General features: G+C 33.9%; 1 protein-coding gene across 5 annotated transcripts in view; it reads left to right on the forward strand.

Annotated features, from left to right (window-relative positions):
* The window catches only part of LOC108968996, an 86,399-nt gene that overhangs the window by 34,684 nt on the left and 34,011 nt on the right, over nucleotides 1–17,704 (forward strand). For 3 of the 5 annotated variants that reach the window (XM_018933426.1, XM_018933427.1, XM_018933428.1), the window contains exon 2: nucleotides 8,165–8,824. The exons of 1 other annotated variant lie outside the window; for it this stretch is intronic. In XM_018933426.1, coding sequence (XP_018788971.1) covers nucleotides 8,428–8,824 — 397 coding nt within the window. In that variant the 5' untranslated portion in view covers nucleotides 8,165–8,427. The remainder of the gene's footprint in view (nucleotides 1–8,164; nucleotides 8,825–17,704) is intronic. One more of the 5 variants, XM_018933429.1, reaches the window with a different exon arrangement.

A 17,704-nucleotide genomic window follows, 5' to 3' on the forward strand; every position in this document is an offset into this window, starting at 1 on the left:
ACAGTTCTATATATACGTATAGATAATTCTTAAAAGTACTTAATTTACCAGAGAACCATGATGCACCGGCAAAGTCGATTTCTCCTTTTCTGCCTTCCGCTTACTCCGGATCGTCCTTCTGCACACTATATTATGCACCTCCTCGTCCAAGCGTGGGTTGAGGATAGATGATTTCTGTTTGTCTTTGTAACCGGCTTTTCGCTTCGAAAGAGTTTTTATTATTCACTCGCGTGTGACTACTTATGGTCACTTACGTTCTTTCGATTTTCGCGACCGGTCCCTGCTCGGGCGCCAGTTTTCTCCCTACGCACTGGGAGGATTAAAAAAAACAATTTTTGTTTTTTTGGAGACGAGCTCCGTTCTTTATTCGATGCAACGAAAATACCAAAAGCCCCTTATAATTAATTGTTACTTCTATTTAAACAATATTTTATAACTTAGTTCTATATTATATGTTGTTGTAGTTTTGTCACCTGAGCTGCGTTGTCACTTCTTGCTGATAAGCAAAAGGTCGTCAGCGGAAGTGCATTTCCGCAAGTGCACTAATTTCAGTGGAGTTGGCGATTTCATAATAAAAGTTATGTTTTGTTTAGTCAGCTTGGGAACGGAATTAATTTATATTGAATTTTAGAGTTTAGGGTGTTAACTTACATACAGTATATGTGTGTATGTATGTATGTATGTATATAGATATTTGCCTTTTGCATACTCTGGTCAAAGCCAGTCATATGTATGAATTTTTTTTATTTTTTTTTTAAATATTTCTTAATATTAACACATAAAGAACCAAAAAACAGTGTTTTTAAAGCAAACAGTTATAGAGTCTGTAAGTTGATGAGTTCTGTGATAATCACAACAACAAAATGGAACAAAAACGCACCAAAACTAAATTATCCTGAAAATGAAAGCAAAAAAAGATTCGACAATTACACAGAAGAGCGAATTCCAATGATTAGCGGTGAAAGTTACTATCGGTTTGAATATTTTCTTTATCATTGTTATGCAGCATTCAATTTAGAAGCGATATTTAAAGTAAATATGTAAGTGAAACGGTAAACATGGGTCGCAAAAAAAGAAGTGTCTGAAGAAATCAAAAATCTGATCGTTATACATTTTAAAAGTGGATTAACCGAAACTAAAATAGCCGAACTAGTTGATAGGCCGCGAACAACTGTCCATTATATAATATTATAAAAAAATGGAAAGAAAAGGCGGTTGAAAATCATCCAAGGAGTGGTCGCCCATAAGCCTTAACTAAAGTAGACGAACGTTGGTTGGTTCGCCAGGTCAAGAAAGAACCAAAAACAAATGCCACAGAGTGGTACAATATAGACGCATCCATAACAAGAAAGTTGGTCGAATCAATACCAAGACGTTATAAAGAAGTAGTCCGAAGTAGAGGACGCGGTATTAAAAAAGTAATTTTTTGTTTTCAAACTTAGATTTTACATGAACTGTCGAATATTTCTTTTCTTTTTTTTTGCTTTTATTTTTGGAGTAATTCAGTTTTTGTGCTTTTTTGTTTAGTTTTGTAATTTTTATTATCAAAAAACTCATCAATTTACAAACTAAATAAATGATTGCTTTAAAAAACACTGTTATTTGGTCTTTTATTTATTTATATTATGGAATATTTTTATGTCGAATCCTTTTTTTTTCACATCCCCAACATACACTAGCGCCGAATAATGTTGAGAAGCTTATGAAATTTACAAGTAATTATTTTATGGCCTATACGAGTTAGTTTTTAGAGATTAAGATTTGTCTCAGTACGTAATTTGACTGTTTTGGCAATCAAGAATACACAAATATACTCACAGTTCTTAAGCCACGGTTTTTAAATCTTCGAATACAGTGTTCAAGCGTTCGCTCTTTTGCCGACACGAAGGTAAAAGAAAAAAGGTATCATGGTGTCATTGCCTTTTCATTTCAAAAGGTCAATGAGCGATAAAGAAAATTTGAGACATGAATATTTGAATATTTGAAAACTTGTTAAAGCAAAAATTTCGAATCATGCGTGACCACTCTGTGTTATTAAGTGCGGAAATTAATTGATAACCCTGAAGGAAACACTAGTAATTTAGTTTTTACCACATTTGTATGTTTATTTAAATATTTTTATTAAAGTTTTAAACCATTCCTTAACGGCTGATAAATTTGTACACATAAATTAAGAAAGTCTGTAATTTCTTTAAGACAGAGACTTTCGAAACTGCATTTGGAAAATTCAGGGTGACACTTCAGAGATATTGAGCCTGACCGTGTGGATGGTACTCTTCTTTTTAAGTTTCATACAAACCAGCTGATCTAAATGAGCACAAGTGATATCCCTCAAGAGTAATTATATTTGCATTACTTCTTTTCATAGTTTAACTGTGTATTGTTGCTGTTATGAGGGTATAAAATAATTAATGCTATGACAGTCTTAGAGCGAATACATTTGAACGTCGCCTACGTAACTTTTAGAAATCTATCGAGCTGATTTTCGCTTTCGTGAAATGTACCCGACGATGCACTCGATAATAGCTACATATTCAGACACCCTTTTATCCAGTATTTCTCATTTCCAGTTGCAATTAGCACGGTAAACCAAAATATACGAATTAAAGAATGCACAAAAAGAAAATTGCAACATTAGAGGAAAAACAACAAAGAAATAATCTGAAATAATCAAAATTTGGATTAATGGTAAACACATTAAGTCATGAGATATTAAGAGATGTAAACAAATAGCTAATATATTAGATAAGCCACATTCAGTTGGGTGTGTGAGTGTGTAAACAACTGCTGAATAAATTTTTTTTTTTTTGGATTTCCACTGCGTACAACGAGCTGTGTTTCACGCATACATACACAAATATATTTCCATAAATTTGCAATTTTTAGAACATTTCTTAACCAAAATCTGGTTAAATAACAACACAAAAATTTACCAAACGGCCTTGGAAATTTGGTCAACAGACCTCAGCCGAATTGTAATTTTTGATGAATGTAGTAGAGGGTATCATTTTTTCTTGCATAAGTTAACAATTACTTTAACATGAAAGAAAGCTTGGAAGTGAAGCCGTCATTAACCCGAACCAAACGATATAGCTTCATCCACAATTACCCAATTACCTGGGTTGTGGGGAGGCGATTTGGTATTTAGCTAGCAGTTTTGTTTTCCACGTGAAGTTAGACGTTTCCTTTCCGAAAGTTCACGGCTAATTATCATAAATCTTTATCAATATACTATCAATATACAATTATTCGAGAGAGAGAGAGAGAGAGATCGCCATTAATATCTACTATCTGCTTTATAAGTGTTTCTCTTGCTCTGCGTCAGGCAAAACCACCATCCGTTAAATCTCGCCTACGTAATTTGAAGAAACTTCGAACAGGGCACCGAAGTGAGCATACCCAGAAGATGCCCCAAAGAGCGCGTTATATACGAAATCACAGTATATATACTGAGTACGAAACTAAAAACCAATAAAATATTTTGCATGACCGTAAAATGAATTCATCCAAATAGCTAACATTCTAAAGATTTCAAAGCAACATATTGGTCAGCTCGTTCATATAAATTTCGATGACGAATCGATGATCTTCAGCAGTGTTTTTAACCCAATTTATTATCGATCGACACAAAAATGCTCGCTGAAAAGAAATTTAGTAACAATGAAAGGGCAATTGAAACATAAAGACATTTTGAAGTAAAAAACAAAAAGTAGCACAAAAGCGGTATTTACATGAACGATCCAAAACATGTCCCAGTGATGCCCTCTCATAAAACCGATGCGAACTTTCCAAGACGATGCTACGAATATCTTCTGTTGTGTAAACTCTCTTTAAGCCCGGAAAATCCGAACTTTGCTTTCAAGTGCACTAAAACAGTTAAATAGCTGAATCCAGTCGAACCACCAATCTAAATTTCACCCTTAAAAAGAAACCGTTTTTACTACGCCCAATATCCTGGATATTATCATATTATATTTAGAAGAGTAAAACAAAATTTCTAAACCTAAACACTCATGAGCACCCTCAATACTTATTTATTGCTCTAATATTCATTAATAGCGAAACGGTAAAAGATAAGGTACGAATGAAATGGCTTTCATTTACTTTACGACTTAACAATCCATCTTTTGAATAAGTCGCGATAAATATCGAAAGTAAACAGCTCAAATATATTTGGATTGTTATGAATATTCCGTGTGAATTAAAGATTAATGTGATGGTAATTGGCCGGTATGGCCACCAGTATGCCGGCGCAAGCCTTTTGGGCAAGTGCATTTTTCCGAAAAGGAAGAAGTGCCGTATCAGGTGAATACGGATAGTGGTTAATGGTTAAAATGTGATTTTTGGTCAAATAGTCGTCCATGGAATGTTGGATTCTAAGCAATTTTTGGTCGCCAGTCAATTTGTGCGGAATAAACCGTGTACACATAACGATAAATCGTTGTTTTGGAGATGTTTAATTCCATCTGTATGAATTTCAATGATTATTTCGGCTGATTTTTAATGAATTTACGCACAGTTTCGATGGAATTTCCGGTAATCACGAATTTATGTCCTCACGACCACTTTGAAAACGTTGAAACCACTCTTGCACTCTGCTATGAGATAGCCAATGATCGCCATAAACTTGTTTCATCGATTGAAAAGTTTCGGTAAAAGTTTTACCAATTTTAAAACAAAATCTAATGTTGGCTCTTTGTTCGAAGCTCCGATAACATAAACACACTGACACTTAAAACTCAATAACTGCACTTCCATGAAATGTCATGAAATTCTTTTTGGACAATCGATAAGGATAGCAGATTCTAACGCACCAGTCGACATATAGATGGCGCCACCAGGGGGCGCTAGATTCAAAAGTCCAGTTTTCTTTGGAACGCACCTTGTAGGAAGAAAGAAGTTCAAATACTACGGTATTCCACACAAATGTTGCTGAAAAATGGAACTACTCGAACAATTTGAAAACTATAAATTGTAAATATATATATAAATAATAGCTATTTTAAAACATATTATAAACCTAATACAGAAACCGTGCGAAAATATCTCAAATATTCTTATATATATCAAAAGGACAGTAAGAAATGATGATCTATATCATCCGTTGCTTTTCTCATACTCTCTAAACTATCAAAACTCTAAATGGCATTTTACTTCTACCAAATGCTATATTTTTTGATGTGACACCCCGCAAAAAACTTAACCTAAAAATTCCTGTCTAAAATCTAACTAGAAATTGTTTTCTAAGGAGAAAATTTTATTAGTTCAGGGATTTTGCTTAATTATCCCATGGTAAGGCCTCAGAAAAATTGCAATTAGATATCAACACGCAAGTTATTTGTATTGAAAGAAGGCAGTCGACTGATTAATCGAAAAGGAAATAGGGCTAGCAAGATAATATAAATTCTTTCCCATACAATGAATAACACGAGTAAAGTTTAATTTAAAAAGCAATTTGTGGACCTCTGAAACCCATCATGAAATCTTTATAGCTTTTCAAGGCAAGTAACAAATATCGTTGTTATTTCTCACACAGTAATCGCGTAAGGTACATTAAATTTTACATCCAGGATGTCAAAGGAGGGCCGAAGCTAATATACCTTTCACAGGTACATATTCTTAGTAACTACGTGTTCAGTTGGTATAGAAGCTATACTCTATAGTAATCCGATCTGAACAATTTCTTCGAAGATTGCGAAGTTGCTTTAGAGAATAATCTACACCAAATTTCGTGATTATAGCTTGTCAAATGTGAAAGTTTTCTATGCAAGAACTTGATTCCGATCGCTCAGTTTGTATGCAGCTATATGTTATAGGCAGCTCCTTGAAGAGAAAATGACGTTTGCAAATTTCAGAACGATATCTTAAAAACTGAGGGACTAGTTCGTATATATACAGACATTCAGACAGACAGATGGACATGGCTAAACCGACTCAGCTCAATGATCATTTATATACATACATATATATTATATACATACATATATTCAGGGTATAATTATTATAAAATGTTTATTTACAGCCGATCTTAGCCCTTCTTGTCTTTAAATTAAGCTTTTTTACTAATCATAATGAATCGATTAGTTTTGTTAATCTCAATGTAGAGATATAAATAAGTTGATTGGCATGTTTAACTGTAGTACGTATTATAGTTTTTGTTAGCTTTATATATGTATGTATGTATATATGTAAATGATCAGGATGACGAAAAAAACTGAAATCCGGTTGACTGTCTGTCCGCCCGTGTAAGCTGTAACGTGAGTAAAAATTGAGATAGCTTGATGAAACTTGGTAAGCAGGTTTCTTAGTACAAAAAAAAGTTCGAGTTCGAAGATGGGTGGAATCAGACCACATCTAATATAATAATATATCTTATATAATAATATATTATATTATCTAATATAATAATATAATGGCATGTCCGCATATCTAAAATGGGTTGAAACCGACCAATGCTTCCCTTAGCTCCCATATAATTACTTGTATATGAGTTATCCCAATGAAAATAAAAGAGAGCGGTTTTACTCATAGCAGTGTATCTTTGTGCCTAAAATAGATAAATTTGAGCGAAAACTTGGCTCTATATGATTGTTTTATACCTTAAAGTATTTCCCTCACTTTGATTCTTACAAGCTGCAAGAGTATAAAATGTTCAGTTGCTCCCGAACTTAGCCCTTCCTTACTTGTTTATTCCATTTTCATTGAAAGCATGGAACATTTATATAACGTTGCCATAAATGAGGGAAATTTTTCATCAAAAAAAAGGAAATCTATACAATTGTGAATACTGCCTACTCAAGAATGAATAAAAAAGACTGTCCTAAGTGCGATCCCTGTCGAAATTGAACAAAAGCAACCATTTCGTTGGAATTGAGTTCTAAAATTTGATGGAATTGTTATATATGTACATATATGTAACTTATATATAAAATAAGTATACTAACTCCTGCCTGTTCGATTGGCTTTATAATGGATTTATGAGTTAAGTGAATCTCGCTCCAGAATGATAGATATAGATTAAAATCGTTTCTATTTCGAAGGAAAGGGGAAACTTTGTTTACAATTACACTCAAAATTTGACAGTTCGTTTCATTTATGTGATAGCGTGTTGCATTCTGGTCTTTATCATTCTTGCATATCCCTAGAATTATTGTCTTGTCTTGATATTCTTTGAAAAAATTAAAAAAAAAAAGCTTTTCAATTTTAGAAATGTATATGAAGTGTAGACATTATTATTTAACACTTAATTTTTATAAATATCTAAGTAATGCTATTTAGTATAAAAAATGTGTACTTTCGGAAGTTTTCAAAGATAAATTTGTCTAAAATCAAGCACTAAATGCAAAATACATATCGAGTTGCCAAAAACGTCATTTATCAAATAGCGCGCTTCTCCAACCTTTTAGTGAAATGAGAATGCTGTCGACAATTCATAAGGGAGGCTGTATGTGGTATTTCTAGCATACATATGTATGTGCATTTCCATTATAAATAAATATTTTTTATTTATTTTTATTTATTTAGTTTTATTTGTTTTTATGCTCGCCTTGGCCTCTTAGTAACACCCTTTTTTCGATTGAGAGACTTACTATAACAAAGGCTTACTTTGTTGGAATTTTGCTGGGTGCAAATACTATAGGCAAAAATGCGAACAAATATTTTTGGAGCAAATAAACTTGAATATTTTCATACATACATTGAAATATTCATATATATTATACATAAAGACACAAACAAACAGAGATTTACACAAATCAACGCTTTGAAGAGCATATTATTTGTAGGCGTCTTCACAGGGCAGCTAGCAAAAGAGCGTGCATATGTCATTCACTTAAACACTTATATTTATATAAATATATATATGTACGTATGTATCTATACCTGTGCTCTCTAGGGAAGCTCTTAGCTCTTAGAATTGTTTTGATTTAAAATTATTAACCGAAATTATTAACATAAAAGTGTTAATAAAAATTTGAATGGAACACTTGCAAATTCACGAGTGCGCACGCGTTCCCGCGCTTTCTCAGCGAATCGCCGAACGCGCCGATCAGCGACGCATTCTGTGACGGAAACAGCGCTAATCACAAGGCAGATCAATGGCGGAGGCAAAAACTTTCAAAACTCTGTTAACATTTTGCCATTTTACACCTCTGCATATTTTCAGTTGCGACATGAAGCTGCGCGTATAAAGTCGATAAAACCCTTAAGAGCACTTTGCAAAGTAATTCTATCCAAAAACAATTAACGGAATTTAGTGACAGTATTTACAATACAACAACTTAAATAAAACATATTCAAAATCAAAAACCAACAGCTTCTCTCAACTACTGTGAACATCTGAACTACATAAATATATACATACATACCCACCTTATATACACACGTGTATAAATAAGTAAATAAAAAAGCAACACAGAAGACGACAGCATGTCCGAGCTGCAAGTTATCTCCACAAATTACACAACCAACTCCAAAGACACACTGGAGCTGTTCGAACTGCCACAGAATTATTCCGTACTCATTAATAAGTTAGAACGTCTGGCGCTAGGTCTGGACTCAGCCTTGGGCAATCTCTCATTGGATCGGAAAGAAATCGAAGTGGCTGTGGGCGGTTCAAACGAATTTCTGGACCCCTTTAGTGGCCCACCGGAGGGCGGTCACATACAGCCGCCCCGCAGCGCATACAGCCATCATGAGACCGAAATACCGTTGGTGGTGAGTGACATTTGGATCGGAGTCATACTGACGCTGCTCATTGTATCGGTTATTTTCTTCATTTGTTCCTGCTTTCTTTACCACAAATTCCAACAGTGGAAGAATTCATGTAAGTATGAATGCAATTCGTTTTTGAATGTTATTTAGACGGTTCAAAGCTGGTTTCACTTCTTGGCTATTAGAGATCTAATTTAGTAACTTCTTGTTAATTGTATTTCTCTTATAATGAGGCATCAACTCGTACTTTGGTAATTCAGGCTGTCTCAATTAGTAAATCAAGTCTAAAATCTCTATACCATATTTGGTAGCATTATTGTAAAACTTACTGAGATATCGACAGATCCTTTTTTATTTGAGATGATTGGTTCAATTTTTCATTCGGATACTGATACATAAAAATATACACATAAACAGTAGGTAGAAAAAGTAAGTTATCAAAGTGAAATATAAAACAGCAAAGTTAATAAATTTTTAAAGTTTACATTTTTCAAACGAAATATTTTGTTTTTATTGAGGCCATATTTGAAAGTATCTAATTAAAGTAATTTTAAAACAAAAGAGAAGTTCAATGCTTTTATAAAAGGAAAACATACACACATACAGTAAATTACATGTAGAAAAAATAAGTTATGAAATTGTTTAATATCCACAATGTCCCTAATTACGTCTTGCTATTTGACCCAATCGTTATTTCATGAAGTTGGCAAGTTTCAAACACAAATTTTGAGAAAAATTATTCCAAATGTTCTAGATGCAGTTCTTCAAATCAACCAGCTTTTAGGGTTTCTCCTCAGATATACGCATCTTAAGAATTGTGCAATTTTTTTGAATTGGTGACAAGTCAGAGCTTTGAGGAGGCCATTTCAATACACTCACATTTTCATTTTGTAGATGTTCTGTGATGTTTTTTGCAGTATAAATGGGCGCGTTGTCAGGTTGAAAAAGAATATCAGGCCGAATTAGTAGGTGACCCTCGGAGATATCGTGTTTCCTTAAAATATTTATATAAACTTCAGCAGTAGCTTTTCCTTCCAGGATTGCAATATTGCTGGGCCATCCGCAGATAAGCATCCCCAAGCCATTAAGCGCTTTTCCACCGACTTAATTGTGGGTAGAGTGCACTTGTATAATAGTTCTTGTTCGGGTGAGAACCAAACGTAAACCATACAGTAGGAATAACGAAAACAAATCATCGATTCTTCAGTCCACGGCACTTTATGCCAAAAATTTTAAGATTTTAATATGTGCTCTTTATAAAATGCTTGTCGTTTTTTTATTTGCCTCACTTAGGTATAGTAACTTTCTTGCAACGCGGCTGTGAATATTGGTTTGGTGCAATCTGTTACGGACAGTGTGCACTGAGGGGGCATTCATGCCCATCTTTTATAAGATGTGCGCGAATTTTTGAAACTGATTTGAAGGGATCAGAATTGGAAAAAGTTCATTTATCAACTCTCCCGTTGTTATTTTTGGTGCCCTTGCTTCTTCTTCCTGACGACTCGATTCTCTTTGTTGTAGACGGCAATAACTTTCCTGGCTTTGCAACCTGGCTTTTATTAAATTTTTCAGTATTATAATACTGGGTGTGACCATTTTTATGCAAATTAATTATGGCTGAACATTCCTCATTCGTTAATTGTTTGAAATTCAGCCTTTTCAGATTTTTTTTTAATTTACCGTAAAAAAATCGCCTTAATATTTCAAAAAATGAAATTAAAAAAACTAAAACTTTAGTTAACAATTCAATTTCAAATTTTATAAAATAAACAAATCTTTTACGTTTAATGCTTTCTTTTAATTTATTTTCAAGTTTTAATATGAAAAACACTAATTACTGCAATTGATAACTTACTTTTTCCACGCTTTGTCACTGAGCATTTCTATAAAAGGCCACGAAACTTTCTTACCAGAAAAGCGGTTGCCACTAAAATCATCATTTGCGGTACTTTGATAACGGTACTTTCTGAATATATACAAAAAAAATTATATTCAATTAAGCAAAAAGTATAGAAGGTTTCAAACCTCGCTGGCTGTTTTGATAACTTATTTTTTCTACCCACTGTATATTCATATGTAGGTATTGCTCTTATTATCTCAAGCGTGGTAGAGAGAAACGAGTTGAAATCCGAGTGACTGTCTTTCCGTCCGTCAGCACTAAATTAAGTTATAGAACTGCAGCTTGGAACAAAGCATCGCAGTAGAAAGACACCTGTGGGCTACAAATTTTTAAAAAGAGGACGTGGCCCCACCACTAAAGCTACAACAATCAAATTCGCCTAACGCAAAATCATAAGAACTTCTGCCGATTGTGTGAAAATTAAGATGATAATCCCATCTACTTCCCGTATAACGGTACTCTTATAAAGTACTAAACTATAACTAAAGAGACATTTAATTTAACCGCCGATATGGTACGAGAGGGATTTATGCGAGCCGTTGACAAAATCGCACAATAGCACCGCCCACTTTTAGGTGAAGACGTATATAAATATCTCAGGGACTGCTACACCAAACTCGGTTTGTAACATTCTTCTGACACCATTTCTTCTTCCCATATAACATAGCTTTATACATATATCATTTTGAGCTTTACACTTTATAGTATATACAGTATATAGTATATCAGCTTATGACCAAGTCCGACCGAAATTGTTCGAGCCCATAGGAACCGAATATGTGACCCCAATATCTATAGTTGACTTTTAATCGAAAATACATATATGTATATACAATTGTGTAATTGAAATTCATGAAAGAAAGGGTTCCTGATAATAGTACATCAGTGGGCCAAAAATGAGTGGAATCGGGTTAATACTTCCTTTGAGCCCCACATACCTAAAAAAAAGATTTTCGAACTTCCGGGTGACTTTATATCGCATATATCGGCCAATAAGAGGGTGTATTTTATTCGTAATAGTGTACCTCTGTGTCTATAATCGATAAAAAAAAAATCGAAAACATGACCTAGCCCTCTTAAAACTAATATCAAGATTTTCGAAACTTGATGAAAACCTGGGAGCATTTTATTAGCCCATGGCTTATGAATTTTACTTCCAATATAGATCAAGAGGATTGAATAAGGAATTTGCCGATCTTTGCAAGTTTCAAGTGTATAATATGGTCGGGTACATCCGAAATTAACACTTCTTTTTACTTAATTTAATTCCGGTAAAAAAATTTAGTTTTTCGTCACAAATATGAAAACTCTTAAATATGGAAGAGCGACACATGGAAACTTCTGCTAACCATGAAAGGATTTTAAATTCCGTTTCTTTTGACGGAGTTCAGAGACGTTACTGAAATACCTTCTAATAAATTTATGCCAGATAAACTTGGCTATCACATATACATACATATATAACATTATCCGGCTGCAACAATTATCATTGGTGTTGAAGACCTTTGACAAATAGCGTTCAAATTTGACATCTCGTCAATTCTAAAGGAGTCTTACGGTCTCACGGACAGAATATCTTGAAACTAAACTTCTATAATTTATATTCACGTAAGCACGATTCGATTCGATTTACATCTGCCTATACAAGGAGTGTTCCAAAGTAAACAGGACTTAAAAAAACAGAAACAAAATTTTTTTCGGCAAAATCAATTTGTTTTACTCAAAATAGTCTCCTTCTGCTTCAATACTTTTTTTGCATAGTCCAAAAGCATGTCGAATGAGTGTTTTACCTCGTTGGCCTCTATGTCTGCATAATGCTTTCCTTCCATGGACAAATGAATTTTTCCGAAAAGGAAGAAGTCACACGGTGCCATATCAGGTGAATACGGGGAGTGGTTAATGGTTGAATTGTGATTGTATTTGGGGTGATCACGGATTTTGATAGACCCACATGTTGATCGTCATTTATGTCCTCGCGACAACTTTGAAAACGTTGAAACCACTCTTGCACTCTGCTATGAGATAGCCAATGATCGCCATAAACTTGTTTTATCGATTGAAAAGTTTCGGTAAAAGTTTTACCAATTTTAAAACAAAATTTAATGTTGGCTATTTGTTCGAAGCTCATTCTCGCATCGATAACACAAACACACTGACACTTAAAACTCAATAACTGCACTTCCATGAAATGTCATGAAATTCTCACTGGACAATCGATAACCACCAGGGGGCGCTAGATTCAAAAAGTCCTGTTTACTTTGGAATGCACCTTGTATAAGTGCTTAGCTAAAGATTTATTGCTTTATTATAATATGAGGCTAGTAATGTATTTAAATATGAACAAATATACATACACCTTTATACAAAACGAGGCTATAATCTGAAATTATCAGATATGTTATAACAATATTTAAATACACTTATATATGTACATATTTATATGCTTACATGTATATAGCTTTAAAAATGCAAATAAATCTCGATATTGTCATATCATTACCTCTATTACTTGAACATTCACTCTTAATTTGACACACCCACGGAGCTTAAACGTTATTTAGTAGTGCAAATATATTAAATTTACTTACACTGTCGCACACATAAAGTGTCTAATGGGGTTAAAATTTTGCAGTCACCAAGGTTTTAATGCACATGGAGTTATCAAATGTTATATGTAGTTTCCACTAAATGAACCAATAAAATGAATTCGACAAAAGCTGATTCATAAAAAGGAGCAGAAGAAGCAGTATGCGAAACAGCGCTGAAGCCCTGTAAATTGGAAATGTTAAAGGTGACATATGTATGTATGTAACAAGAGCCTAAGAAAAGTGATAATTCGATGTGTGGTTTGTTTAGAAAAATATTATTAACTAAAATATAATTTATCAAAGGCATAGTGTTTTCGATCCTTACTGAAAAAATTTTCAAAATTTCAATTATTTTACCTGTTTCTAAGAAATCTTTAATATAATAGTTTTATCTTTCACAGTTAAATTTTTTACTGAATTAGCCACTTTATATTATATAAGTTTAGGCTGTCATTGCTGTTCGCGTTGGATTATTTGCGACGTTAGTCAATTCGTTATCGATGTTCCGATTCCATATATTTTGTAATATAAATTCTTTATCTACGTACTTACATACCTAGTGTATAGTAATACATTGAGCTCTGGGGGGTTCGGAGTGAATGTAATTTTCCTTTGAAGCAACACAAACTCTAGGTCGTCGGAAGCGTTCTTGAGATTTTGCAAAAATTTCCATATCGCGCCTTGAGCCCCCAAAGTCTCGTCGTAAAATCTTATTTACCGAATATACAATTTACATGTCTCTGTGCATATATTTGTCTACAGATACTTATGCGGATACGTTGTAAATTAGTAACGCATATTGTCACGTTGTTATTTATCGTTCATTAGACTCAGCTCGTAGTTGCTGGCGACCCATCATAATTGCCGTTTTAATAACTGGATAAATAAACAGGCGTCGAACACAGATCGTGATAGTAATAATACGCTTAACCTACAAGCGGAACGTTGGAGTATTTCACTCTGCTAATGTGTATAGTGTTGTACAAATGTTCATATGTATGCCTTTGCTATTATCTGGCATCGTAAACGCTGTAAATTAAAATTGGAGCAGCGATCCGCGAGTGCTTTACGAAATGGGAGGAGAGATACCGCAAGTAACAGTACACTTGTCTAAAAATCAATGTAACACTGACAAACCGAGACGTAAGATTGTCTTATAACTATAGAACCTGTAGACAGTTAATTTTCTAGGCGAAAAGTGATTGTAAACAGACAATGCAATGCAAATAGCCGCAAGTAGAATCTCAAGCCTGGCGATGCTCAGTGTGTCGATTCAATCATACTTGCATGAGTGCACACACATCCCTATACGCGGAAGGCTTTGGGAGCGCGTGGATTTGTTTTGATTGACGCAGTGGCACTTGAAAGTTTCCACGAATCTAAGTAAAGCGTGAGAGTAAGGTAATTTCGCCTGAGCACCCATAAACATAAACAACTACATATGTATGTACATAGCGTACATTTGTAGTTTTATCAGAGCAATCACTTTTGCGTCAATATTGCAATAAAAATATTTAACCTAACTAAGCTGAAGCGAATTGTCTGTCTGTCAGCGCGTCTGCCGGTCTCCAGCACTTGGCACTTGACGAATTGTCATGCATGTGCGCCTTTATCAAAGTGCGAATTAAGCCAGTCGGCGTGACACCGAAGCATGCATTCATTCTCGCATATGTACATATGTATGTACGAAATTTAACAAACGCAAATGGAATTTCTTTTCGTACTCGTACACTAAATCAAAGTGTACCCTTTTAATAAAAATTTTGATTACTAACAATACCGCTACACACACTCACCTACATTCGCCCACTCATTCGCCTGGATTGAAGTATTTTTCCATGATAAACACAATTAGCTGCTTATTTCTATTTTAGTCGCAATTCGAAAACATTCCATTATCAAATTGTTTCCATACTTACAAAACTACCGGCAAGACTTTGCAATATACAATATTCATATAAAAAAATTTAGTGCGTGGCAATTTTTTCACATTCCTTTTGACAGTGGGAAAATGTGCGAAATTGGACTGCAGCCATGCACAATATTAAATTTTATTTGATTCTATCACTTTCCAGTACACAAATCAAGAAGCAATTAATATAACGGAATAAAACTTGGCCCGTACAATGCCTTTAGAGTATGCCACTTTATGACGAAAAATTGTTCAAATCGAACCAAAACTGTTCAAGCGCGAACCAACAGCCGTTGACAGCAAATTAGAAGTGATTCCTGTTTTTGTAGGTGGCTGATGAGTATAATGATACAAATTTTAATATACCGTTATTTATATTCCTAAAAGTCTTGCATTGTTCGTGCTCTATTTACTACTAAATTCACTCTGTTTTGTAGCTGTGAAGTTAAATTTCTTTAATTTGTTCCCAGTTATTAAATGCCTTACTATACATAAGGTGTATGAAGTGCGACAGTTAATAAAAATTCCTTCTGGTGCTAGTTTTTATTAGCAATATTATTCTGGTAAGTGTAAGTGTGTTTCAAAGTTGTGGTTTAAAATATATGAAAATGTTTTATTCAAGTTTTTTAATGAGGAAAAGCTGCAGCTATAAACCTACCCTTCGCAGCTACATTTTTGACCTTTGTCGGTCTTAAAAGATGTGCAAAGAAATTTTGAATAAGGTCAAATACTGAAAAAATTGTTTTGAATGTCCTTAAGCATATACAGATTTTTGAAACTGTTTTCAATATTTCACGCAAAGAAAAACTCCGAAAAACTTCAACAGAAATATACCGCAAAACTAACACTTTCTCCCGAAGTTACCCAAAAATAGAGTTCCGCTGACATTCTACATGAAATTCAAGATTAATGCAATGGCCAACTATTCAAGAAAGAATTTCCCGGTGTTTTGCACCCCTTCCCTTCATGGCTGGGAAGCACGCAGGAACCCACTTCTGACTAAAGTTCGTAGAAACGACGCGTAGACTTTGCCAACTCTTATTGGTCTAAAACAACAAATCAAGGGAGATATGTCGTTTAGAACAATGTAACAAAAATTAATCGCTTAGGTCCTGATGGTCGAAGGTATGTTCGCCGTACATTAGTTTAAAAATTTGATCCTCGCTATGTTCCACGCGTAGTTGAGTATGGTGGCGGATTACTGGTTGGTCCACTCACTTCTGTTATAAGGAAGATAACAATGCAAGGTATACGTCTAAGTTGACACAAATTTTTTTTAATGAAAATTCTATCAATGTTTTGTATTGGGAATCGTTCAGCCTAGACTTAAACCCTATAGTACATCAAACCAAATATAGATGTTCTTTGTGATGAAATTAGAACGGCATAGGGAGCGACACCATTGGTGCGCTGTCAGAGTCTTATAACGTAAATTCGGAATTGACGTGAAGCAATATTAACGTAAAAGAGATAACCAACAAAAAAATTACTGAAAGTAAACAAGTTTTTGTAATATCATTATTTTTTGTTCAAAAATATTTTCGTTTCTAATTAGTTGTCGCACTCAAATCGTTGATTTCACGTTTTTGTTAAAATATTCAAAACAAAAACGAATTTTAAACAAATTTTTTGCTATAAGAGTTTACGTTTAACATAGGTTTCAATAAAATAAGTAAAAATATAATAAATATACGTGATTTATTGGAAAATAGCATCATCTAATTCATAATAAGTGTCGTTTATAATTAGCTGTCAACGGCTGTAGGTAGCAAATATGTGAACCCCAGTGTCTATAGTTGAATTTTGACCGAAAATGTCGATCAAAGTATGGCATATACAATTGAAATTCAGATAGAATCCTTTCTCAATAACAGCTTCTCTGTGTGGGTTGAATCGTGTCAATACCTCTCTGAGCCCCCATATACCTCATATACAAAGTTTTGAACTTCAGGATAACTATATGCCGCATATAGCTGTCAATATGTGAGTTATCGCAATGAAAATTACAGAACATGTTTTACTCAGAACAGTTTATCTTTGTGCTTGAAATAAATACAATTGGGCGAAAACTTGCCCTAGCCCCCATATAACTAATACCAGCCAGCTGAATTTGCTTCATGTGACTGTATGTATGTATAATGATTTTCGTTTTTCAACAAATGTTTATGTCAGTCATTGTATGTATGAGTAATATATACATATACATGTATACGTATATATGCATATATGTATAAATCCTTGGATGCTGATCGCCTGATTGACGTTTTACACCTCAAAGAATTGATCTGGCTTTAGTTCCTTGAAGATGTTAGAGTATAAAAGGTTCGGTTGCACCTGAACTTACTTACCTTATTTCATATCGGTACACTTTCTTTTTAATTTTCTCGCTGTGAGTTGAAAAATATACTGGTATTCATTTCACTTATATATAAGTGAGCAATTAATTCCAAATTAGTTAATTTTAGAGCAATATCGAATTCTGACACTTTATTCTGCTATCATCTCAATTAATCTTGTCAAGAACACTTTAATTTACTTCACTTCTTACCCCCGTAATGAATTATTTTGTTCATAGGCATGTGAGTTTAATTC

Source organism: Bactrocera latifrons, unplaced genomic scaffold, assembly GCF_001853355.1.
Source record: "Bactrocera latifrons isolate USDA-ARS-PBARC rearing strain unplaced genomic scaffold, ASM185335v1 scaffold_236, whole genome shotgun sequence".
In the NCBI taxonomy this organism is placed as follows: Eukaryota; Metazoa; Arthropoda; class Insecta; order Diptera; family Tephritidae; genus Bactrocera; species Bactrocera latifrons.